This window comes from Cuculus canorus, chromosome 14 (genome assembly GCF_017976375.1).
Source record: "Cuculus canorus isolate bCucCan1 chromosome 14, bCucCan1.pri, whole genome shotgun sequence".
Taxonomy (NCBI): Eukaryota; Metazoa; Chordata; class Aves; order Cuculiformes; family Cuculidae; genus Cuculus; species Cuculus canorus.
The window spans coordinates 2,519,106-2,544,965 of record NC_071414.1 but is presented as its reverse complement, the minus strand read 5'-3'; the positions used below and the strand labels follow the sequence as shown (position 1 = coordinate 2,544,965).

At 53.5% G+C, this 25,860-nt stretch overlaps 2 protein-coding genes across 2 annotated transcripts; both read right to left on the bottom strand.

The window, feature by feature from the left end:
* Positions 1-375: 375 nt before the first annotated feature.
* On the bottom strand, positions 376-5,568 carry PROB1 (proline rich basic protein 1). Its single transcript, XM_009568349.2, has one exon. The coding sequence runs from the start codon at positions 5,369-5,371 to the stop codon at positions 920-922; it is 4,452 nt and encodes a 1,483-aa protein (XP_009566644.2). The 5' UTR covers positions 5,372-5,568; the 3' UTR covers positions 376-919.
* Positions 5,568-24,742, bottom strand: DNAJC18 (DnaJ heat shock protein family (Hsp40) member C18). The gene is made up of 7 exons (XM_054079810.1): positions 24,596-24,742; positions 24,322-24,467; positions 22,498-22,683; positions 19,416-19,528; positions 17,955-18,064; positions 15,450-15,622; positions 5,568-11,131 (listed from the first exon to the last, which is right to left on the bottom strand). The coding sequence occupies exons 1-7, from the start codon at positions 24,631-24,633 to the stop codon at positions 11,007-11,009; spliced, it is 891 nt and encodes a 296-aa protein (XP_053935785.1). The 5' UTR covers positions 24,634-24,742; the 3' UTR covers positions 5,568-11,006.
* Between the last annotated feature and the right edge of the window lie 1,118 nt (positions 24,743-25,860).

Here is a 25,860-nt window from a genome sequence, read left to right as displayed (position 1 = left end):
TTGGGGTTCCAGGCTAGGGTTCAAGTCTTGAGTTTGGGGTTCAGGGCTGGGATCTGGGGTTTATGGTTGGGATGTGGTGTCCAGAGATGAGGTTTGGGGTCCAGGGCTGGGGCTTTGGGCTGGGATTTGGGGTAAGGGTTGAGGTTTGGGGGTCAGAGCTGGGATTTGGGGTTCAGGGCTGGGATTTGGGGTTCAGGGCTGGGATATGGAATTCCAGGCTAAGGTCTGGAGTCTGGGGTTCAGGGCTGGGATCTGGGGTTCAGGGATGGGGTTTGGGGCTCAGGGCTGGGATTTGGGGTTCAAGGACTGGGGCTCAGTGCTGAGGTTTCAGGTTTAGGGAGGGGGTTTAGGGTTCAGGGCTGGAGTTTGGGGTTCAGGGCTAGAATCCGAGACATCTGGGGCTCAGGGCTGGGATTGGGAGCTCAGGGCTGGGCTTCAGGGATCACCATTGACCACAGGGTCTGCTCCTGCCCCTGGGGACGAGGGGTTCATCCTGCTCCAGGACAGACAGACAGACAGCAGGGTCCGAGTGCCTCGGCTTCTCCAGTGGGGCTGCCAGAGCCCCCTGCCCCCCCTTTACAGATCACACACGCACACGGGATAAATACGCAGGATTTAATGCTCTCTCTGCATTTTTATTGCTGTTTTAGGGAGTCCGCGCTGCAGCCGTGGCCGCGGTGGGGAGGCAGTGGCTGAGCCTGGTCACCTTTAGGACAGGTCCCATGACTTCAAACCCCTCTGGGACTGCCAGAAAATCAGAAAATCCCTGTTTTCTCCCCATTCCCATGAGCCGGTGAGGTCCAGCTGGTGCCCATTACCCCTCGGCACTTTGCCAGCTCGGCGGCACACAGGAGGTGCGATGCCAGCTTTGTCCGGCTCCTTGGGAAGGGCCACATGGGTGGCAGGAGGCTGAGGACCATCACATCGGTAGCTGCGGTCCCTTCTCGGGGCTGGTGGGGGCTGGGGGGTGGCTGGGGCCAGGACTGGCGCGCATTCCCGTGGGGATGTAGTAGAGGCTCTCCAGGTACCCACAGTCCGTGGCACCCCCGGCCGCGGGCGGCCCCTCGCTCTTGGGCGTGGGGCTGAAAGTGCCGGAGAAGCCGGGATTTTTGGCAGCTGGCAGGTCAGGGTGCACCGGGGAGGAGGCAGCGGGCGGTGGGGGCGCCGGGAGCCCCGTGAAGCCACCATAGGGCACATAGGATGGAGCGTAGACCCCCGGAGTCATGACCAGGGGGTTGAAAGGAGGCTGGTAGAGCCCAGTGTGCGATGCCACCGGTGGGATGAGCACCTCCAGGTACTGCCCCGTCTCGGGGTCATAGAGCATTTTCAGCTGGGGCTGCCGTGGTGGCTCCATGTAGTAGCATTTCCCGCTGTCGGGATCAACGAGCATCCTCCGGTACCCGGGCAGGTGGGGGGCAAAGGGCTTGGTGGGGCTTGATGTGCTCTTACTGCTCGGTGAGGCACCGTCCGTCCTCCTTAGGAAATGGGGAATGTCCTCCAGGCGAGGCTGGGCTGGGAGCAGCGGCACCGGGCGCTCGGCAGCAGCCAGGCCCTCGGTGGGTCGGGGCTGTAGGGGCTCAGGGCTGGGTTTGCTCCAGGGCACTCCCACACCGGCCAGGGGGGCCACACCGGTCCCCAGTGGTGGGCTGGCCAAGTTGGGTGCCAAAGGAGAACCAAAGGATGAGCTGGCCACGCTGGAGACTGATGGGTGCCCAGGGGAAGCAGGGACTGGGTTGGGGATCAAGGGGGCCCTGAAGGATGGGCTGACTTGGTTGGAGACAGAGGGAATACCGAGCGATGAGTTGGCCGGTTTAGGGACTGAGGGGGTCCCAAAGGATGTGTTGGCTGAGTTAGAGACCAAAGGGATCCCAAAGGGTGCGCTGGATGGATTATGGGCCAAGGGAGTCCCAAAGGATGTCCTAGATGGGTTAGGGGCCAAGGGAGTCCCAAAGGATGCATTGGATGGATTTGGGATGAAGGGAATCCCAAAGGATGTGTTGGCTGAGTTAGGGACCACAGGAGTCCCAAAGGATGTGCTGGATGGATTATGGGCCAAGGGAGTCCCAAAGGATGTGTTGGATGGATTAGGGGCCAAAGGAGACCCAAAGGGTGCACCAGACAGATTGGGGACCAAGGGGTTCCCAAAGGATACACTGGCTGGGTAGGGGATCAAGGGGGTCCCAAAAGGCTTCGTGGTGGAACTGGATACCAAGGGAGCTCCAAATGATGTGCTGGCCAGGCTGGAGGCTGATGAGTAGCCAAAAGATGAGCTGGTCATGCTGGGGACTGAGGGGGTCCCAAAGGATGTACTGGCTGGGTTGGGGACCATCTGGGTCCCAAAGGATCTGCTCGCTGCGTTGGGGACTGAGGGGGTCCCAAAGGATCCATTTGCTGCGTTGGGGACTGAGGGGGTCCCAAAGGATCCATTTGCTGCGTTGGGGACTGAGGGGGTCCCAAAGGATCCATTCGCTGCGTTGGGGACTGAGGGGGTCCCAAAGGATGCGCTGGTCGGCTTGGGGACCACAGGGGTCCCAAATGATGTGGTGTCTGGGGTGGGGACCGAGGGCAGCTTTGGCATTGGAGAGGATTTGGGGGTTTTCACAGGAATTGCTAAGTAGTTGGAGTTCTCTGGTGAGGAGGCAGCGAGGTACGGCTCAGAGGCTGCCGGACACTTCGATAAGTGCTCCCAGGGCTCCCTCCGCCCTGGCACTTGTCCAGAGGCCCCTTCACTGCCCTCCCTGGCTGGAACCGGGGTGGTAGGGCCAGTGCTGCCCGCGGAGCCGCCGCTCCCTGCTGACACCCGCTCGCTTGTGGGTGGCTTTGGTGCTCTTCTCTCTGCTGGTTCCTCTGGCTGTGGGTGCACCCTACTGCCGGCCGGGGACCTGGCTCGGGGCTCCCCACTGTCACCGTGCTGCTGCACCGTGGACTTGGGCCCCTCGCTGGCACAGAGCCCTCCGGTGCCACCATGGCCACGTCCACCCTTTCCTTCCATGGGACTCAGTGGCGGTGGGAGGAGAACGGTCTTCTCCGTACGAAGTGTGGCACTGCTTTGAGCCGGGGAGTCCTCCCTGGCTGCTGCCGGGGACCGCCGGCCCACCAGGACGTGGAGGTGGCTCTCCACGTGTGGCACCCCTTCAACTGCCGGCGCCCGCGGTGGCACCCTGAGCTCGCTGCGCTCCCGGCATGGCGGGGATGCCACCGGCTCTTCCACGGCAGCCGCCCCTCTCCTCGTGGCCTGGACCCTGGTGATGTGGACGGGGGAGCTGTGGGTGGGCGAAGGCTGGCTGCTGGCGAGCTTGCCGGGGCCCTCGGCGTGTGCCGGGGCTGGCACTGGGACGGTGGATTCCAGCTCTTCCCCATTGCCCGGTTCGGATGCCGTGTCCCGTCGGCGCACCGAGGTGCAGTGGATGATGAGCGGGGCAGCCGGTGGTGGCTCCCCATCGCCCGCCGGTGCCGTGGTGCCGTGGGATGTGCCGGATGTCCTAAAGCAGAGGCTGTAGCTGCTCTTCACCAGCTTGCGCACGTCCCGGGGCTGGGGGATGCGTCCCTTGCCCTTATCTTCTGCCTCACGGGGAGCAGCCGGTGGGGACCCACGGGCCGGGATGGCGGGCGGCTGGCGCGGCACCGCTGGCAGCTTCTCCTCCTGCTGGCTCTGCGGCACCAGCCGCACCTCCTGTGCCCGCGAGGTGAAGAGGTGGCGGGGCGGCACGGCGGGGAGCACCGGGCTGTCGGCCTCGAAGGGCAGAGGTTGAGAGTGGCTGGGGCGGATGGCTCGCTGCCTCAAGCTGGGCCACGGCTTCGGCGCTCGCCCAAACCTTGGGGCAATATCCAGAGCTTTTCCCACCTCAGGGTGGGCTTCAAACAAGGCACGTGCTTGCTGGTAGCGGATCCTCGCCGACACTGGTTCCTCAGTGGCACTGGGCAGCCGGTTGCCCTCCAGCACTTCCTGGTACTTCATTCTCTCATTGAGTTCATTGAAGGTCTTCTTCAGCTTGCAGACACTTTCCTTTGTCGCCTCGCTCAGCACCACCCCCTTGGTGGGACGTGTGGTTGTGGCATCCCCTACGGCCACCGCGGCCACCGGCATCTCACCTCCCCGCAGGTCCTCGGCTGAGAAGCTGCAGTCCGAGCGGGAAAGCGAGCTGGACTTGCCCTCCAGGCCATCTCCCAGCAGGTCGGTGCCCATGGAGGATGGCCCTGAAGAGGTGGAGCTGCCCCTCAGCCCCTTCTGCTCCATCTTGATCCTCTGCTCATACTGCATCTTCTTGGCAAGGACATTTTTCACCAGGCAAGAGGCTGCCCTGGTCTTGCTGGTATCAGCGTCCAGGGAGGCCGTCTTCATGAACTGCTTGTAGTTGAGCCTGAAGTCCTCTCCGATGGCTCTGCCCTTGCCGGGCGGCTCCTTCCTGATGGGAGGCAGGGGCTGGGGGACTGCGCCATCACCTCGGGGGCCAAAACCAGTCTCCTTCCTTTCCTTCCTCTTCAGCAGGATCTGGCGTTTGGGGACGGTCCTCTTCTTGCCATGGCCCTTCCTGGCCTCCCCGCTCTCCAGCTCCACATCCACGCACTCAAACTGCTCCTTCCCCATCAAGCCCAGCAGCTCCGCGTCCATTCTGGTGGGGAAGGGCCAGCCCACCCGGCCGTGGAGGGCTGCCACCATGCCCCGGGGCTCGCCGCTGGCTGCCGGCCACCGCTGCGGCCGCCCGCCATCCTCCGACAGCGAGTTGGAGAGGCTGGAGGAGGTGTGGGAGCTGCACATGTCGAGGCGAGTGCCGTGGGGACCCGAGAGGCTGTGGAAAGCCCTGGCTGTCAGCGCCCGCACCTCGCCGTCCGCCTCGTCCGAATCGCTGGGTGCTCCGCCGAGCATCCCCGCGGCTGGCCGGGGCCGAGCCAGCTCCGTGGCGGTGGCAGCGGTGGCATTGGCAGGCTGCTGGCTGCCGTGGGGACCCATCCTGCCCCCTTGTCCCGGCGCTGGGCTATTCTTAGCCGCACTGGACAGCTGAGCCTTCCGCGGGCGGGTGAGGGGCCCGGCTGGTGGGGGGACTCGGGGGGTCCCCGCTGGAGCCCAGCGCCCCAGGACAGCCCCTTCGGCACGGCCGTCCCGCCGCCCCGCATCCCGGGGAGGTGTCTCCTCCTCGTCCAGAAATTCCAGGCAGTCCTTGAAGGTCTCGGTTCCCTCGGAGCACAGGGCAGAGTGGTAGGAGGAGACGGAGGAGCTGGACATGCTCTTGGTGAGGTCGTCACGGGGGAGGCCCTCCTCCTCCGACGCGGATCGCTGGCCGTCCCCACCTCCGCGGAGACCCTCACCATCGGTGCTGGGCAGCTCGGCATGGGAGAGCAGGACGGGGTCCTTCTTCCCGCGGGGCATCATGGCCGGGACGACCCTGGGAGGGGCCAGCTGGTGCCAGGGGACACTCTTTGGTGCCGGGGACGCTGCGCTGGGGACGATGCCTCGACCTTCTGGCTCCCTCGCCGTGGCGGCAGCTGCCCCAGTAGTGGGATGGAGCAGCCCCTCGATCACATGGACGTCAGCGAGCGCCAGCCCCGGGGAGGCGACGCCAAGCGCATTGCAGGGATGTCACTGCCGCCTCCAGCCTTGGGAGTCCATCCTCTGCCCCCTCGCCCCACGCCGCTGCTCCCCAAACCCACAGCAGAGGTGCCAGGCATTCACCCCTGTGGGGTACCTGCCCCCCAGCACAGCGGGACCCACGGATCCCTCTGTGGACATCCCATCCCGGGCACGGCTGGGCCCTGCGCTGCTCCATCCCCACCACGGAGCTTTTCCCGGTGCCTCTGCCCGTCTCATGTCCCCATCCCCAGGGCTCCCCCCAAACCCACTCTGCCCCAAGCAGCAGTGCCCCCAAAATGAATCGCAAGCAGCCAGGAGCAAACTCAAGGCGAGGAATCAAACCAGGCACTGAGGACCTCCAGGACTCACAAGAGCTGAACGATGGATGGATACTATTTGCCATTTTTCAGAGGGACCCAAAGTGAGCAGCCGGGCTGCCTGGCATGGCACGAGGGTCTCCGCAGCGTGTCAGCCCTGACCGCGGCCAGGGGAGCTCAGCCCTGCCTTCCACGGGGATTTTTCCAGCACAGCAGCGGTAGCAGGTGCTCCCCGGCACTGCCAGCCCCGGAGCAACCCGATGCCCAAGTCCTTTGGGTTCATGCAGGGCCTAAATTTAAACCTTGGCAAGGAAAAGGAGGAGAGGAAAGCTTCCCGGAGAGCTGGGCTGGCGCTTAACCCTTTGGTGCTGGGCAAGTCAGTGGTATTTGTGCCCACAGGGAGTGGAGGAACCTGCCATGGGCAGCACTTGCTTTGGTGCTTTGGGTGGGTGGATTTAATAGAATCACAGAACCACAGAATAGTTTGGGTTGGAAAGGACCTCCAAGTCCACCCAGTCCCACCCCCTGCCATGGGCAGGGACACCTCCCACTGGATCAGGGGCTTCAAGCGCCATCCAACCTGGCCTTGAACCCCTCCAGGGATGGGGCAGCCACCACTGCTCTGGGCAACCTGGGCCAGGGCCTCCCCACCCTCACAGCAAAACATTTCTTCCTAAGATCTCATCTCAATGTCCCTTCTTCCAGTTTTGAACCATTCCCCCTTTTCCCACCCCTGCACTCCCAAACCCCTACAAGCCTGGCTTTGCAGGATATGGCTCTCAGCGGACGAGCCCCCCCTTGCCAGCCGGAGAGCTCACAGCACCCCAAACCCTCAGGCTGCTGCTTGGGTGCTGCAATCGCCCTACGGTCCCCATGGGAAGGGGGTCCCGGCTCTCCTCCAGGAGCACCTCTGAGCGCCCGGGCTCCACTCCGCGCAGTGTGGGCTCACGGCACAGCCACCGGGCAGACGCCTGCTGACCGACCGCCAGCTCAGGGCCCGGCACGGCACAGCCGGGAGCTCAGCGGGGATGCTGCTTCATTCCCTTTGCTTCACCAAGGGTCGTGCCCAGCGCCCCAAGGCCACTGGTGGATGGTGGGAGAAGCTGGTGCAGCCCTGGGTCACCGGTGTTGTGCTGAGTCTCCCTGGGGTGCAGCGCCGGTGCCGTCGGTGCAGCCGGGGTGTCACTGCTGGGGTGAGGAGGGCAGAGAAGGGACAAGGGGAACACGGGCTGTAGGAGCCGCTGAAGCGCTGGATAAACCGAAATAATCAGCCGCGTGGGGGGATCAGGTCCTTGTGCTCGTGCCCTGGCAGTGGGCGGGAGGCAGATTTGGGGCAACAACTCATCCAGCTCTTTCGAATCTGGCAGCACTCGCAACAAGCACAGATCTTGCTGCTGCTGCACCTTCGCTCTGACACCCGGATCCTTCCCAAACTGAACCGGTCAGGGCGTCAACAGCTGCGACAAACAGCTCGGCAGCACCGGAGGCTGCGAAATACTCCCACGCACCCGGCCATCCATCCGCTTCCCCGGCATTCGCTTTCTGCGCTGCAGGAGATGGGATGGCCCTGTATGTCCCCTGCTCCATGGGGTCAGCTGGATGGAAAACTGTGCCTGGGTTGCAGCAAGGACTACCGGCTCGGAGGGTTTCTTCCATGGTCCCCGTGCGGAGCCTGTCCGGACATGCTGGCAAAAGCATCTGGGCAGTCCAGAACCACGGGCACGGCTGCAGCCCGAGGCTGCCAGGGGCAAGGCTCACGCTCCAGTGTCTGCATAGAACCATAGAATTGTTCGGTTGGAGAAGACCTTTGAGATGATCGAGTCCAACCATACCCCTCCACTACTAAACTACATCCCCAAGCACCTCCTCTGCTGTCTCTTCAATATAACACCACCCCCCTCGGTGCGGGTTTGTGCAGAGGGAAGAGAGAGGAGGGCACAGTGGAGATGCCGGCGTTGTTCTACCGCTGAGAATAGAGGGTGAGAAGCTGTGAACCCATCTTTCGGCACGCGAAGCACAGACTGGGGTGCGGGGCGGCAGCCTGTTGGGCACAAGCACGTTACAGAACAACGGGCAGGCCCACGCTGAGCCACTCACTAATTAAATACTGATCTACTTTATGTTTAAACCAGCTCGGTGCCACCTGTAGACTCGCCACCGCGTTTGTTTATTAACTTGTGCTCTGTGCTGGCTCTGTGCGCGCTGGCAAGCCTGGAAGGGCAACAGCAAGGAGGAGGATGGCAACAGGGAGAGCAGGACGTGCCCCTCCCATACCAGAGGGACTTTTGCAACTCCAGAGGAGCAGGAAACACCGGCCCAGCTTGGCAGGAGCTTCGACGGCACCTCTGGGGAAGCGAGGGGAGGCAGGCACAAATACATTGTTTGGGCAACAGAGTTGCGGATGAGGCTGGAGCCCAGGGGTCCTGGGGGCGGCTGAGGGCCCTGGGGCTGTTCAGCCTGGAGAAGAGGAGGCCGAGGGGACACCTCATCACTGTCTGCAGCTCCTGAAAGGAGGTTGTGGTGAGGGGGGTACTGGGCTCTTCTTCTAAGTAACAAGGGATGGGAAGAGGGGAAATGGCCTCAAGTTGCGTCAGGGAAGGTCTAGATGGGATATTAGGGAAAACGTCTTCACTGACAGAGTGGTGAAGCCCTGGCAGAGGCTGCCCAGAGCAGGGCTGGAGTCTCCATCCTTGGCGGGGTTCAAACTGTGAGGCCATAGCACTTGGGGACAGGGTTTAGTGGGCACGGAGGGGTTGGGCTGGTGGGTGGACTGGATGAGCTCAGGGGTCAAAAGCCGGGCAGACAAGGTGCTCGGGGATGTAGTTTAGCAGTGGACAGGTAGGGTTGGACTCCTATGAACTTAAAGGTCTTTTCCAGCCAAACCATTCCACGATTCTATGAACTCAGCACCGTGGGGGCTGGGGCCCACCATGTGTCCCACCAAGGGGGTGGTGCTGTGCAAGGCCTCAAGGGCTCCGGCCAGGGCGCAGGGGTGATGCCTGGGGCCACCCGGTTCCGCATCCAGGCCTCAAACCTGTGGCTGCTGCACCACATTTGGAGCCCTTGTGGACCCCACTCCCTCCCGTGGGTTTGGGTCCCGTTTCCAGCGAGACCCGGGGAAGGACTCAGGCGCCAGCGAGGGCACGAGGAGGGCAGTGAGATCACTGCCCGTCCCTGTAGATGCTGCCATAAGGCAGGGAGCAGGCGCCCCAACATGAAGGTCACAGGGCTCGGCCCCAGGGCAGGCAGGGACATGGAATGGTTTGGGTCGAAAAGGACCTCAAAGCCCACCCAGTTTCACCCCCTGCCATGGGCAGGGACATCTCCCACCGGATCAGGTTGCTCCCAGCCCGAACTTGGGCACACAATCCCATCCCATTACCATCCTGTTCCCAGAAAACTGAGCACATTCCAGAACCTCTTTTCTCCCCTCAGAGAACCAGGGGACAAAGAATAGCCATTCCCACTGGGCAAGTGGCCCCTGGCTAAAGACAGCCAAGAGTTTCAACAGCGGTGGGCTCCGTTTTCCTTCCACGCTGAGCAGGATGCTGGTGCAGTACAAGCAGCGCTGGTATTAATCATGGAATGGTTTGGGTTGGAAGGGACCTCAAAGCCCATCCAGTCCCACTCCCTGCCATGGGCAGGGACACCTCCCACTGGATCAGGGGCTCCAAGCCCCATCCAACCTGGCCTGGAACCCCTCCAGGGATGGGGCAGCCACCACTGCTCTGGGCAACCTGGGCCAGGGCCTCCCCACCCTCACAGCAAAACATTTCTGCCCCAGATCTCATTTCACTCTCCCCTTGTTCCCCTTGTCCTATCTCTACTGGCCTCTTTCCCAGCAGCAAAGACTCCTAAAATCACTGTGCTTCTCACAGGAGATCCTCACACTTCTGAGGTTTAAGCCAAAACCACATGTGGTGCCTCACACTACTTGTGGCGAGTTTTAGTAACAGGAACAGTAACAGCTGTTCCATTTTAATAGACACAGACCTCTCTCTCTGCCACAACTACGCCACGTATCCACAGGGCAGGAGGTGCCTGTGCTGCCGGCGATGTCCGTTGGAGAGCAGCCCATTCCACGCATGGCCCACACCTGCAGCACCACCCTGAAAAACCGGCTCAGGGGGCTCACTCCGCTGGAGTGACCCTGTCCTCTGCTGCCGACACCGTCACCCAGCTGCAACCAGTGTTTAATTGCCTGGTTTGGTGAAGGAAGAGCAAGCAACACCAGGACACCAGTACACAGATCTTGTTCTTTGCAATACTGATGTCTACAGTGAAACATTCATGACTGCTCAACGGAGTAAAAATGTGCTACATCAAAACTGTACCAGAAAAAGCGGGACCCCTGTAACAGCTGAAGGAGAGTGTACAGACAAAAACCAGAATGAAACAGCCAGCTTAGAAATATGCCACTGAGAACAGGTGAGGAAATAAATAGAGCTGTCCTTCCTCTACCGCTTGGAATCGGCGCAGTTAAGACTTGCATCTTCGTGCTTGACGTTGCTGCAGCCATCTCAGCGTGCCATCTCACTCAGAGACAGAATAGCACAGATCTCCAGTTGAAGCACAGGGCACAGCCCCTCTGACTGCAGGGAGAGCCAAGAGCACTCAGGTGCTCACCTGGCACAGGTACCTGACTGCTCCAAATCCGACACTCGAACTGTAAACACGCACTGTCATCGATGTTCCTGGCACAGCCAGGACCTCCACTCGGAATCAGGACGAGGCGGCCGGCGCACCTAACACAGAGAACTACACTGTTTGTGCGAGCAAGTGGACTGCTGGTCTGTATGGAACACAGAAAGCGAAGACATCATCTGCTCATCTGGGAGGCGGCAGACAAACCACCCATGAGACAGGTTCTAAGCTAATAGTGTTTCCCAGGGAATTAATTTACAAAGGGCCACTGGTCCTTGGAACCAAATATAGTTTACAGTATATATTACAGCAAACACCTGCCCTGTGGCTTGTGTTGGCCCATCTCTGCACTATATGCAGATGGAAGCAATAATTCTGACTCTTTACAATAGACTTCTTCCCTTTTTATACAAAGGAAAATAAAAACAATAAAATAAACCAGCAATAAATAGAACTACAGAACAGGAGTGTCCTGATCAGCCCCCTTTGTGCATTCCGATCAGACTGGAGAGCTTCTCACAGTGCTCAAGTTTCAGTGATTCTGCTTTCTGCTTTAACCGCTCATCTCTGTACAGCTTGGCCAGATTTGACAAATCGGACTCTGAAAGACGAAAAAAATACATATCAGGGTGCAGTTGTTATCCTCGTGGCATGGGTTTTTGTTTTTAAATCACCTCGTTTCAGTGAAACCCGGCATGATAACAACTTTCCTTTAAGAGAGGCTGTCGGGTTTAACCAGGCTCGCTACTTAAGAAAGCACTATTTCCATAATTGCTTGGAAACTCAGACAGTTACAATAACCTCTCTGAGTGCATCAGCCAGACAACAACCACAACAAAACAGATTAAATCGAATAAAACATTATTTCTGTCTACAAAGAAAACACAAACTATAGCGATACAGCTTAGAAATCATGAAAGGTTTAAAATTATGTTAACTATCTAAAGAATAGGTGATTGCTTTAAAATGTATGTGTATACTTAAACTAACTGCATAAAGACGGGTGAGTAGGATACCATGTAGCCTCCGCCCCAGGTGATGCTGCTCTTTACAGCTGAGCCGCATCCTACCGTGCGTGCGCTGATCCCTGCTGAGGGATCAACCAGGCACAGTGCAGCAGAGAGGGGTTACTCTACAGCTATCAGCGCATTTAGGTGAGAAGCCAGAAGGAAAGAACCTCGCGACTACTTTTCCTCCCGCTGCCTGGGACTGTGCCAGCTGCTTGCGGCCTTAGAAGCTGAAGAGGAACCCCCAAATGCTGAGGAACCCCCAAATGCTGAGGAATACCAGCATTTGGGCAGATCCACTCTCCAAGAGCCCACAGCACCCACCCAAATATGCACTTGAAGGTTCAGATAACTGGTTTTTTTTGATGCTGCACTTGTTAGAATTCAAACTGTCTGGCAAAGTTTGCCCAGGAGGCACTGTAAATTCTTCTACTTGTTTTTGGTATTGATTACAGGAAGGCAAACAGCCTGCTGAGGGACTTGTCTGAACAGCCCCTCTGTCTTTTCATTAAAATGCAACTTAAAATGCGTATATTTCCCCCCTCTTCTCAAAAGCAACATGAAACTGAAATAATCCCATTATTTCAATTATTTCCCCCCAGTAGCCGAGAGAAGTTTCTTTTGCTAATGAGCTAAGGATATAGCTTTCTCCTTGAAGAATTATTTAGATGCACCTAAGGGAACAGCAGTAATTTGTTTCTGTAAAGGTCAAAATTTCCCTAAGTGCAGACTACCTGATGACTCCTAATTTCTCAAAGAGCTTTTTATACACCAGACACATCCCTCATTGTACAAAACCACTGAGAGTGGAAAGGCCTCCAACAGGTCTTTTTATGCCTTGGGCCTCCTGTCCCAGTCCCACTGCAATTTAAAGCCCTTTGACCACCCTTTACAGACAGGCATGAACACTGTATTTGAGATCAGCAATCGCTGTTCAGGTGTTACCACTGCAACGCCACTCCAGTTGTGCTGGGCACACAGCCCTGACAAGCCTTCAGCAAAACCACGCTTGGGCAGTTGTCTCCGAGCCCAGAGTCCCTGGAGTTCTGCAGTTTACACGAGGCAAAAACGTGCGCTGCGAACACTTCTACTTCTGCCAGGATTCACTCTGCTGCGTTGGTTTCTTACGTTTTCAACCTTTCACATAGAGCTGGTCCTTTGTACTTTTCATTTTTAAGGAACTCCAATATCCAATATCTAATTTCAACTACACATCCTCCTTCTCTCTGTTTCTTGTCGCCTCTCTAATTTCTCTCACTTGAAGCTCTGTGTAGTCTCACTTTACAGCTGTGCTATCACAGCCGATCCATCTCCTGTGGAGATCTCGGATGTGCCTTTTGTACTTCAACAAAGTATCAAAGGTTTCAGGAGACCAAACCCCCCCCCACCCACGCAGCTTTCACACACAGTTCCGCAGTGAGGTGAGGAACGCTGTCTGCTGCAGCAGGGCTGAACGAGACCCTGAGGCACCAGTTCCTTTTGAAGTTTTCACCAGGGCAGCCGGACACCACGTAACGCTTCTCAAGTCACGGACTTTAACATCCAGTCTGTTCATGGATAACTGATTTACGCCCGTGTTGCTGGTGCTAGAGAGAAATGCACCCTCCACAAACCAAACACACGTACGATCAGCATCATAAAATCACAGAACCATGGAATGGTTGGGGTTGGAAGGGACCTCAAAGCCCATCCAGTCCCAACCCCTGCCACAGGCAGGGACACCTCCCACTGGATCAGGTTGCTCCAGCCCCATGCAACCTGGCCTTGAAACCCTCCAGGGATGGGGCAGTCACCACTGCTCTGGGCAACCTGGGCCAGGGCCTCCCCACCCTCACAGCAAAACATTTCTTCCTCAGATATCATCTCAGTCTCCCCTCTTTCAGCTGAAAACCATTCCCCTTGTCCTGTCCCTGCACTCCCTGATCCAGAGCCCCTCCCCAGCTTTCCCAGAGCCCCTTTCAGCACTGGAAGCTGCAGCCTAACAGATTCATGTTGAGTAAATACTCAACTGACCACAACCAGTTGACCACATGAATTTAAACACTTGAACAAGAATCAACGGACAAAAGTTATGACACAGCAGACTGGCAGTCTCACCCTCTCCAGAGAGCTCTCCCCCAGTGCTCCATCTTGCATTCACAGTTTATTTTTACAAACTCAGCTGTGCTAAAGTTAGCACAGTCTCAGCTGTGCTCATTACCTGCTCCCTGGCCTAGACTGTAATCATTCTGAAAACGTGTTTTTTTAATTACAGCGGTCTCCTCAGGCTACTGCTAATTGTGGGCCTTGTAAACATATTTGCAGGTGCGTGACTAAAAGTCTCTAGGTGTAAAAAGCTCCTGAGGAGCCTTGTCATGCAGTCAGTGCTGGATCACTCTCTCTGACTACCAGCCTCTCTTGGCCTGGCAACTCCCGCTGCCTGTTTTGGGGCATGGCAGTCCTTAGCTCCACATCTACACGGTTCAGACACGACAGCAACTTCCAGTTGCACAAAGTCAATTAAAAGGGATTCTTCTGCAAGAAATCAATTCTATCCCTATAGCAAGCCTACGCACTAAGCACACGTTTATGGTTATTAACAGCCACATTATACTTAGAGGCTGCTACTGCAGGCACAGGTGCTCAGAGATCACAAATTAAGCACACCAAAAACTAAGGGGCTGTTTGGGATTTTTATGGTCTTATGGTTTCTCTTATTTTTTTAACTTTAGACTCTTGGTATGTTTTATACAAAATCAAAAAGAACAGCCTCCAGATGAAAACAAAACAACCCTCTCCATAAAAAAAAATCTGCCTTGCTACCTCCAGCACAGGATTAAACACGTCTTGTTTAGACAAAATGTGTGCTATCATCACAGATTGGTAGAGAATCTGTAAGCAAGTGCAAAGTCACTTTTTGGTAGCATGCGGAGGGCTGTTTTACACAGAGCAACTTAAAAAGCCCCACTGGTGTGTGACAGCAGCTTCCCTCCTCCTGTTAAACATTCACACAGAAACAGCTTCTTCCAGTTTCCTCTATCACAGCACTGGTTTGTGTTTACTCATTTTAAGGTGATCAGCTGAAAAAAAAAAAAGCAGTCACAACATCCCAGATTCAGCTCGTTCTTGTAATTTGATTTCTGGTACTTTGTGGAGTTAGAAAAGCAGCAGAGATTTGCTCTATTTTCAGTGAACTAGAGGAGTAGTAGTTAACAGATAACACAGTATGGGGTTAAAATACATAACCACTGATTGACCCTGGGCTGATGTGAGAAGAACGATTTTGAATGCTCACATCTTCTCCCTCTCTGAATTCAATTCTTGCTTTTAAAAGATAATCTTGACTATGGTGAAAAACACGATCTCAAACTCATCTAAAGATAGAAAATGCAAATCAGCGTTCAAAACAAGCACAGCAGCACACTCTGAGAACTGATACCAGTAACACCAGTTACCAGAAGCACCTGAACAGGCTCTGGGCTCCTCCTGATGAGGATTTGAAGAAGTTAGATAAACTTCTTATGGAGCCAGTCAGAGCAAACAATATTCTGCTCCAGCAAAGGAAATGTGGAACAGGTGGTATCTCAAGACCCTATCTAGCCCTCAGAATCTGTCAGAGCTGGATAACGTGCTGCATTATACATTTAAAACATCATCGCTGAGAGTCAGTCAACCGTAAAAACTGAGTGGAAAAAAATGTCTCAAACCGTGAAGCCTACTTCCCACTTGTCTCTCAGAATCACCCAAAACGAACCCTGACAGACTCTCAAGAACAGCAAATTCAGTTTAAAGAGCAGATGTGAGAAACACCAGGGCAAGGTTTGAGATGCTACATGTATTGGAAAATGAGGCTAAAATTGGCAGTGCTTTGTGAAGCACAGCCATCGTACAGCAACTGAGGGGTTGTAGGCACACGCATGTAACACAACTTACTTTGCTGTTTCTCTTTCCAGCAGCTGGTCTGAATATACTCTATGTAATCTTTTTCAATGGTTTTCTCAAGCTCTTGAAGTTCTGCTCCTTGGTAATTCTTTTCAAAGTTCTTATCAACATAGTAAGGCACCTGCAAGTTCTCCGTTTCCCTGTTAATAACATGGCCTATGGACCTGTGAAAACATAACGCACAAAAAAGATTTGTTTAGCAGTTCAAATACAAAGAAACGGAGACGTTTCTCCACATTAGCACTTCTAGAGGACAGTGTTTACAACAGCTTCCTCACAGTTACTTTCTGCAGGACTATGGCTCCCTCAACCATCCCGTAAGGAAATGACAAGGCTTGGGCACAGCAAGCTATGCACCGCAAAAAGAATTTGCTCTCACCTCCCCACCCCTGAAACCACTGTGAAAATACTCAATACTTGCAAATATTTACATAGAACTCATTCAGAGCTGGCACAATCCTTCCAAATACCATGTGTGCTCTCAACAGTTCAGTCAAGGCACTTCCAAAACAGAAGGGCAAATTTTATCTGTGAATGGAAGCTTCGCATGCTTCCTTCTGTTTGCTGGTAATTTCTGCCAAGCTAGGTCCAAAAATCCATGGGACCTGACGGCAAATAGAGAGACTACAGGAAAGACATAAATGTAGTACTGCTTAGGGAATACAGAGGCATTTGGATTTTCCATTTCTGAATCCTCCATTACAAATAAGAATTAGAATCATTGACTGGTTTGGAATGGAAGCTCATCGAGTCCAACCCTCCTGCACTGAGCACGGACACCTTCCATGGGATCTGGTTGCTCAGTCCCATCCAACCTGACCCCGAATGTTTCCAGGGATGGGACATTTACCACCTCTCTGGGCAACCTGGGCCAGTGCCTCACTACCCTCACAGGAAAACTTCTCTTTCTAATATCCAGTTTAAACTTCTCCTCTTTTAGCTTAAAGCCATTACCCCTTGTACTATTGAAACAGATCCTGCTAAAAAGTTTTCCTCTATCTTTCTTATAAGCCCCCTTTCAGCGCTGGAAGCTCAGAGTCTTCTCTTCTCCAGGATGAGCAACCTCAACTCTCTCAGCCTTTCTTCACAGAGGAAGATGAGCAAGGGAGACACTTGTTATACTTTCCTTTAGGGAAAATAAGCTAACTGGTAATATCCCGAGGAATACCCTGTAGGTAGAATTAGGCACTCGGACGCAGGCACTGCATTAAACTGCTCTCTTCTACTGAACTTCCTTATTTGAAGAAAGACACCCAGGCATTTTTTCAAATCACTGCCCAGACAAGGAGGAAGGCAGCCAAAACACAAAGGTTACACTCTACTCAATGGAATCCAGTTTGCCCCTTCTGCTTCCTGGACTTCTTTTTCCCCTCCCTCTCACTGTCTCAGAGGTCTATGCTTTCTTTACATAAACAATTCCTGTTAGTTTTCAGGCTGTTAGTGTTTTTAAGGATATGTTTTAGAGAAACAGCATAACTGTATCCTAGGCTCCAGCCTGACTATCTCAAAGCAACAGGAGAAGGGGAGGCAGCGAAGAAAAGCATAGATTAGCTGCTCTGGGGGTGGAGTGGGAAGCTCCACATGGGACTGGCAGATAGCAAAAACACCCTCAGGGAAAAAAAAAAAAACCCAACAAACCCAAAATAAAAACAACCACCCTCTTGTTCACAGGCTGGGTCTACACACTGACATCTTGTGGTGAAGACTGACAAAGGGCGTTGGGCTGCAAAGAGGATACAGGGCCCAAATCCAGGTAGTTTTGCTCCTAAAAGGGAGCATGCGGAGTGCTTGGAGCTGGCTCCGAACCCTACTCTCACTCCTATCTCAGCAAGAGACAGTGAAGGTGGCTGAACCGGTCAGCTCTTTCCCACTGGTGAGCTTCCCTCCTGCCAGCACTGGATGCTGAGAGGACCACTGGATTTTCCCCTACCCCACAAACTCAGATTATAGCAGGCCTCCCATTCCCTCTGCTTCCAGAGCTGACCAGTTCAGTTCACCCTGGGCTCCTGCTTCTTTACAGATGTCAAGCTCTGTGAAGCCTTGAAACGATTTAACAACTCTTCTGGTGGAATTCAGGCTCCAGAGCAGATTTGGATTTACGCTGATTTGATTTACGGGCTTTGTTTCTTAACTGCTTTACAAGGGAACCTCAAGCACTGCTCCCCCGATCCCTGTGGCTGATCTGTACCACGGCTGAGCTGCGCCCACATTCCTGCTGCTGTATGGCTGTGTGAAAGCATTTCATACCCATTGAGAAAGCCTTCTGGCGCAGTGCCTCTGTTTGTTCAGCACAAGAAAGCAGACAGTTAACTTCCCAACGATAACGCTCAGGAGAACTTGTCAACAGAGACTGTTGGCATTTCCTTATTTACAGATTGATAACGCTTTCTAGAAAGAGCGGAACGCTAACGTGCGTTTTGCTATCCCGTCCAACTTCCGTCTACCTCTGTATCACAAATACTGAAGAGCAGAAAAATGTGTTCTTAAGTGACTTACGATTTGTAGAATAGGCTGTAGGGTGGGTTAGTGGCCATCAGCTGAGTTATAACTGACACTATTATTATTATGAAAACTGGCATCAACTGAATAAATGCGGAATATGAATTCTGAAAAGAACAACAATAATTAGTGGACAAGAACAGACACAGATGGAAAAGAACGCATCTGCTCCCAGAAACCAGGCTATCTATCAGAGATCAACAATGTACTAAACTGAGATGAAAAAGAGGCAGTACTTTCAAATTCCAAGAGGGATGACATTTTGCTTTCAGAATAACCTTTAATAATTATCTCAGAAAGGTCTTTAAAGCCATTTACTTGCCATTATCATGACATTTCTTTCCCCTACAGCTTCCTCCACAAGGCGATAGAAACTCACAGCGCTGTCCCCTTCAGTAACCAGCTGACAATCCAAACTAGAGGAACACACTGCCATTCCCATTTTTGCCTACGGTTTTCTGTGCATCTTCTGAAGCCTGTTACGTGCCTTCTAAAAATCTCAATCTCTGTTCGATTCAAACACTGGATAAAACAGCTGACAAGCAAAGGGTTAAGAGACCCTATGTAGGTGCAACCATGGCCTTTTTTTATTTGAACGGATTTAGTAGAGCAAGAGAGCGGGCAAAAAACATCCTAGGACCAGAGAGCTCTGATAGCCATAGAGAAAACACAGATCTTTACTGCTGCTCTTCATCTGATTAAACCGTGCTTCCAAAAATGCCTTTTCTAATCAGGAGCACAATACAATACACAACTATTTATTTGCTTTCTGCCCTAGGAGAGCAGCAAGAATACCTGACGCAGTAGTAGGTGGGGATTCATTTGCCCTAGCTTAGCTGGCTAAAGGCTCTACTTTTTTTTTTACAGAGCCTGACTACAAGAGACTCACAGGGAAAAAAACACCTTCCTTGGAGAATGATTGCAATAAATTAACAGACTGCTTCCAGAGGAAGATATTTCCAAGGCGGGGGGCACATGTGTATGTGCACTAACAGCAAACGCCACCGCCTGTGCCTCACCTGGAGGTTTCATCTGGTAGAGAAGTATCCCAGACTCACCCTTCCCCACACTGGAAAATGCCTGAGAAGCACCCAGGCAGAAACTGTGTACTGATTTACAGAAGGATTAAATACGCCATAAGGACAAGCCGCTACCTCTGTATCCATTATCAGCCCACATTTGGACTAATTTGGACTAACTCTTGTCGGATTACCAAACCACTAGAGCTTGCAAAAAGCAAGCACCAGCAAAACACTTGGTGACAGAAACCCCAGGACCTGTAATCCTAAAAATATCGTGTATTTCTGAATCAGTGATTACTAAAGACACTTCTGCAAACATCTGTTTTGGCTGCAGCACTTGAGGACAAACACTGAGCATCTAAGCCCAGTAAAGTCTGTCCCAGCTTCAGATGTGTGAGTGGGAAATGTTTAACCCTGGGTATCCCTCCTTGGCTACCTGTGGCCTGTTTTCCTCCTCCTCTGGCTCATGTGTCCATGCTCTTTCATTTCGGTGCCTCCGTGGATAGTAGTGCGCATCTCTGGCTACATTCGTGAACATATGGATATTTCCTGTTAAAACAAACAAGAGAGGGTTGTGATTTTCATCCAGTTATTGGGACTCAACTGCATCTCTCAGAGGTTCTAGGTGATTATCCAGGCTTGTACTACGTGGCCCGAACTACAGTCGTGAGACCTTGGATTAAAAACCACAAACACACCTCAGATGTAAAGCCAAAATAATGTGGTGGTCCAAAAAGTCTACCAGAGAAACTGTAAAGTTTGCCCCAAGCCACTGTAATTTAAACCAAACTGCATGGTTTAAATTACATGCTGTAATTTTTATTATTGTATCTCATATTTCAGTATTGGTTTTGTCACGTTCACTCGCACAGCATCCCCAGACTCTAAACACGAAATTAGTTTGCTTCACCAGGCTCATGTCATGGATTACAGCTCCTCATAATTACTGAACATGGTCTTCTACAGTCATTTGTACTTCTTCTTCCTTGGAGCTATTAATTGTTAAACTTAGCGATTTACAATAAGAAAACAGATTCAAAAAATAGCTTTTTGAGTAAAAAAAAAGTAGAATTCAAGATTTCCCTTCCTGCACAAGGGGTGGAGGTATTTATTTTTAAAAATTCTAAAATGAGGAAAGAATTGCATATGCTGTTTCCATTTGAAGCTTGGACTCTGCTTTTATCACCACATGAATATCTTAATAATAGCTGTGCTCTCCTGTCTTGTCATTCAGAACGTCCTTGCATTAGAAAATTCAAATATATGGCCTTATCACTCCATCAGGAAGCCAAGCTTGAAGAAGTAAAGTTTTTCTTGCCAAAGAAAGCTTGTTTCTATCATTCGACACTGCTCCGACAATGTTTTATCAAGCTGCGAAAAAAACAGAAGCAAAAAGGAAGAGAAGAAAGGCTTTTGCAAAGTGCCTAGAGGAAAGCTTTCCCAAATGCTAAGTTTCTCAAACAATTTCTGCCAGCAGTGTCTTCCCTTCCATTTATTTTGTGTGAGACGGAAGTTCAACTTGTAGCCTCTACCTATTGTAACTGCAACACTACATCACGTGGAATTTTCTTTTAGACTTTACGACATTTAACATTACACTTTTAATATTTTACTGATGAATTTCCATAAAGGGAAAACTTGAGGTAAAAAAAAAAAGAAAAAGGCCACAAACTTGCCCTCAAAAGCTGTACAAATGAGTTTACCCTAACACCAGCATTGCTTATTCCGATTTCCAGCAAGCTTGGTGATAGCGAGGTGTCACAGGACAGAAACCAGGACAGCCCTGCAGCTCAGCCACACGAGGACAACTTCACATTCCAACAGCTGAAGAAATGTTCTCTTCGCATCCGCTACCTGGACACCCTCTTAACAGTAGTTCTCTCACTAAGTAGAAACCGTGTCGACTCTGCCAATTTGGCAAACTACTGAACCGACTGTTTTCCAGAATTGAAAACTCACTTTTAGATCAGGAAACGTACATAAATTCACAACAAAACACTTTTTTTTGGTGAGGAACCTATTGTTTACTATCAACACCTACGAAATGATCTTTTTATTTTCTTGTTCTTTGCCACTTTGATAGAAATTCCCACTTATTTTTCCATGCCCCTCTGCCTGCTAAACCTGCCATGTCTGGCACCCAAATTCCTCCTGCAGCTCCTCAATTTCTGGTCCTCAGCCCCATGCACCCCTGCCACCTGGAGCCACACAGCAGTCGTGTTCCATGAGGACAATGTTTTAGTGGCAGATGAGGCAAAAGGCACACGCAGGTGCCATTTCTTGTGAAGCGAGACATGGAAAACTTGCAGACTCCTGCTATTACTCAGCCTTCCTGAGTCTGGCTCCCATTGCGCACCCACTGATCAGATTTTGAAGATAAGCTGAAGTTCCCTGAGCTGCCAGGTGGTACTACACAGATTGAGGTTATGGGGAGCTTCTCAGGAATCACCTGTGCCTTCTGGCTGTCAGAGCTGGCGTGTGCGCTGCTTTACACCACACCTCAGGGCTGAGGCAGTTACCAGACTGCCTTGAGCTCACCAAACCTTTCAGACTTCCTGTAAATCCAAACCTGTATTCCACTGATCTTGCGCTATCTTTCTATTTTTCCTACAAATACAAAAGCCAAGGCTGGACTGAAACACGCACGGAGCTGCTTCAGGTAAGATCTGCTGTTCCGTTACCGGATACTGCATATCCAGTAACAGTCAGCCTTTCCTGGCAGGCATCACCTTCTAAGCGAAGAAGTTTTAATTTCCTCACAGTATATAAACCAAACAAACTCCCGTTCTCCTACTTACACGGGACCGAGACCACAATGCAGGAAGTGCTGCTATGTTGTACTGGAACGCAGCATAGTTTCTCAAGCACAACAGCATCAGCAAAGACTTCTCTGATTCATCTACACCCTGTTTTACCTCCCATACTGGCTGCAAATAACGGAAGGAATAAAAGCAAGAATGAAAAGGAGAGTCTTCAGCTACTGCTGGTATTGAAACATTGCCTACTCAAGCATCAAACAGCCTAACCCCTTACAAGACTACTAGTTTTTAACCTGAACTAGCACTGTCAGAAGCATTCACAGGAGATTGGGAGGTGAGGAACTCGCCCTGGCAGCAACAGTTGGGATCTCTCTCTTCTAGTAACATTCCTGGATAGCAATGCTGGGCCTTGACAATGTTTTTTGGGGAACGTGGCTAAAGTTTGAAGTTTAGACCATCTATTAACGGAGCTTTTCCAGGCATAAAAAGCTAGAAAGGGGGGGGAAAAAGTAAACACAAAAGTTGCGGCTCTTTTCAGATGTATAATCATAGAATCATAGAAAAGTTCAGGTTGGAAGGGACCTTAAACATCATCCAGTTCCAACCCCCTGCCATGGGCAGGGACACCTCCCACTGGATCAGGCTGCCCAAGGCCCATCCAATAATCAGCTCCCTGAGCAGTGCCAAGAGCAGCTGAACCTCCCTTATGGTCCTGCATCAGTTCACTGCATTTCAAAACCACCGCAGAAAGATACTGACCTGTAGGGAAGTGCCCACCGAAAAACACATTGAATATTTCTTCTGGTGTAATGTCTGCTTCAAACTCTGTGTAGTAGTTATAGTGCCTGGCCTGGCCAGCACTGACACGCTCTTGGTCGCACCCCAATTCATCGTATCGTAACCTCTTTTCAGGATTGCTCAGAACTGCAAAAGCGTTGCCTATTGCTGGACAGTGAAAGGAAAGAAGCGTCACACAGGTGTACTGCACAGTATTCCCTGATCACAGACTTTTATAAGACCAATAGCAAAAAACCCAGCCTAAACGGGCACTGAAAATTAGAGCTTCACCAAAGAATCATACAATGGTTGGGGTTGGAAGGGCCCAGTTCCACTCCCTGCCATGGGCAGGGACACCTCCCACTGGATCAGGTTGCTCCAAGCCCCATCCAACCTGGCCTGGAACCCCTCCAGGGATGGGGCAGCCACCACTGCTCTGGGCAACCTGGGCCAGGGCCTCCCCACCCTCACAGCAAAACATTTCTTCCTCAGATCTCATCTCAATCTCCCCTCTTTCAGCCTTAAACACATTCTCTCTCATCCTATCCCTCCCCTCGCTGAACAAGAGCCCCTCCCTACCTTTCCTGAAGCCTCTTTCAGTACCGGAAGCTGCTCTAAGATCTCCCCGCAGCCTTTTCTTCTCCAGGCTGAACAACCCCAGCTCTCTCAGCCTGTCCTCATACTGGAGGTGCTTCCACAAATGTCATTTATGGCACCGAGCAGTTACTGCTTACACAACCTCACGCTCTCCTGCAAGACCAACATCATTCTGAACCGTTAACAGTACCTAGGGACGAGATTTGGGATTTGTTTCCCTTTGCTTTTAAGAGAAGTCTGTGCTTGGGAGACTACAGGCAAACCCTGCCTGGCATGGTGGCATGCTGTGGTGATGCTATGTCCACAACCCTGCAAGACACCGTTCTGTGATCCTGGGACCACTGTCCCAGTCTAGCCTGGCACTGGGAGCTGGGCCATGATCCCGAGGCTGCTATTCTGCTCCAGCCTGGCACTGGGAGCTGGGCCACGATCCCGAGACCCCTGTCCTGCTCCAACCCTGCTTTGGGAGCCAGGTGGTGATCCCGAAGCCACTGTTCCGTTGCAGCCAGGCTCTGGGAGCTGGGCTGTGATCCCAGGGCCACTGACCTGTTACAGCTGGGCTGCAGGGGCTGAGCTGTGATCCTGGGGCCACTGCCCCGTTCCAGCCGCACTCCAGGAGCTCGGCTGTGATCCTGGGGCCACTGTCCCATTCCAGCTGGGCTCTGGCTGCCAGGCTGTGATCCCGGGCCTCTTTCCTGTTCCAGTTAGGCTCTGGGAGCCAAGCTGTGATCCTGGGGCCACTGTACCGTTCCAGCTGGGCTCCAGGAGCTGGGCCATTATCCCAGAGCCTCTGTCCTGCTCCAGCTGGGCTCTGGGAGCCAAGCTGCGATTCCGGGGCCTCTGATCTGTTCCAGCTGGGTTTTGGGAGACAAAATGTGATCTCGGGGCTGCTGACCTGTTCCAGACAGGCTTTGGAAGCTGGGCTGTGATTCTGAGGCCACTGTCCCATTCCAGCCGGGCTCCAGGAGGTGGGCTGTGATCCCAGGGCCACTATCCCATTCCAAATGGGCTCTGGGAGCTGAGCTATGACCCTGAGACCGCTGTTCTTCTCCAACCAGGCTCTGGTAGCCCAGCTGTCATCCTGAGACCTCTATCCCATTCCAGCCGGTCCCGCGGCTGCTGTCCCGTTCCAGCCGGTCTCTGGGAGCCGTGCCGTGCTACTGGGGCCGCTGCCCCGCTGCGGGACCGCCCAGCGCCGCCTCTCCTCACCTTTAAAGGCCTCGGTGGCCCCCGGCGCGCGGTTCTTGTCCGGGTGGAAGCGGAGGGCCAGCCTACGGTAGGCTCTCTTCAGCTCCTCTTCGCCGGCGTCCCTGCCCACGCCCAACACCTCGTAGTAGTTCCGACACCGCTCGATCCTGCGGGTACACACAAGGGGCCGTCGTCGCCGGGGACCCACCTCGGCGCCCCCCAGCCCTACCTCCCGGCCTTCCCCGTCGCTCCCTCCGGCTCTCCCCGCCCTTCCCCAGCCCTGCCCGCCCCTCACCGCCGCACGCCATCCAGCTGCTCGGCCGTGTAGGTCATGGCGACCCCTCGGCCCCTCAGGCCCCCGCCCGCGCCGCCATCTTGATCGCGGGGGGCCGGTGGCCGCGCGGGGGCCGATGGGAGTCCCGCCCCCCACCCGGCGCCGCGCGGACTACAACTCCGAGCGGACACCGCGCCAATGGGCGCGCTCGGCGCGGGGCGATGACGTCACGGGCAACGCGCTCGGGGCACCACGTGCTGCTGCCTTGACGTTGGGGGGGGGGGGTTTGTTGTCCCTGCGGGTAGTTCTGGGCGGTGGGTTTTGAAAAGCCCTCTCAGCTCATCCAGTCCATCTGGCGGCCCAACCCCACCGTGCGCACTAAACCGTGTCCTGAAGTGCCACAGCCACACACTTTTTGAACCCTTCCAGGGATGGAGAATCCCCCCCTGCCCTGGGCAGCCACTGCCAAGGCTTCACTGCTCTGTCAGCGAAGAAATCTTTCCTAATATCCAACCTAACCCTCCTCTGGCACAACTTAAGGCCATTTCCTCTGATCCCATCACTTGTTCCTTGGGAGAAGAGCCCAGCGCCCACCTCACCACAACCCTCTTTCAGGAGCTACAGACAGCGATGAGGCCTCCCCTCAGCCTCCTCTTCTCCAGCCTAAACAGTCACAGGGCCCTCAGCTGCTCTTCATAACCGTTGTTCTCCAGACCCTTCCCCAGCTCTATTCCCTTCTCCGGATGCCCTTCAGCCCCTCAATGTCCTTCTTGTACCGAGGGGCCCAAAACTGAACCCAGGATTCCAGATGCAGCCTCACCAGCAGCAAGTCCAGGGGGACGATCCCTTCCCTGCTCCTGCTGGCCACACCATGGCTGATCCAACCCAGGAAACTGTTGGCCTTCTTGGCCACCTGGGGCACCGCTGGCTCCTGTTCAACTTCTCTCAACCAGCACTTCCAGGTCCTTTTCTGCCAGGCAGAAATTCCTTCCTAATATCTAATCTAAATCCCCCCTCTTTCACCTTAAATGGAACCAATGGGAACCAGCTGGGAGGCCCCTATTTCTGTGCCCAGCCAAGGCCCACAGGTCCTTCTCCTCCAGGCAGCTTTCCAGCTACTCTTCCCCAAGCCTGGGGCATTGTATGGGGTTGTTGCGACTGAACTGCAGGACTCGGCACTTGGCTTGTTGAATCTCATACAATTGGCCTTGGCCAATCCATCCAGCCTGTCCAGAGCCCTCCTGCCCTTGAGCATGTTCCAGTCAACATCTCTTATCCAGCTTGTA

Coding starts and splice junctions, on each gene's coding strand:
- DNAJC18 (XM_054079810.1), bottom strand. CDS start 24,633: ATGACCTACACGGCCGAGCAGCTGGATGGCGTGCGGCG. Junction 24,468..24,595: donor CAGCTGGATGGCGTGCGGCG/GTGAGGGGCGGG, acceptor GTGTACCCGCAG/GATCGAGCGGTGTCGGAACT. Junction 19,529..22,497: donor CGGTGGGCACTTCCCTACAG/GTCAGTATCTTT, acceptor TTGTTTTAACAG/GAAATATCCATATGTTCACG.
- PROB1 (XM_009568349.2), bottom strand. CDS start 5,371: ATGATGCCCCGCGGGAAGAAGGACCCCGTCCTGCTCTCCCATGCCGAG.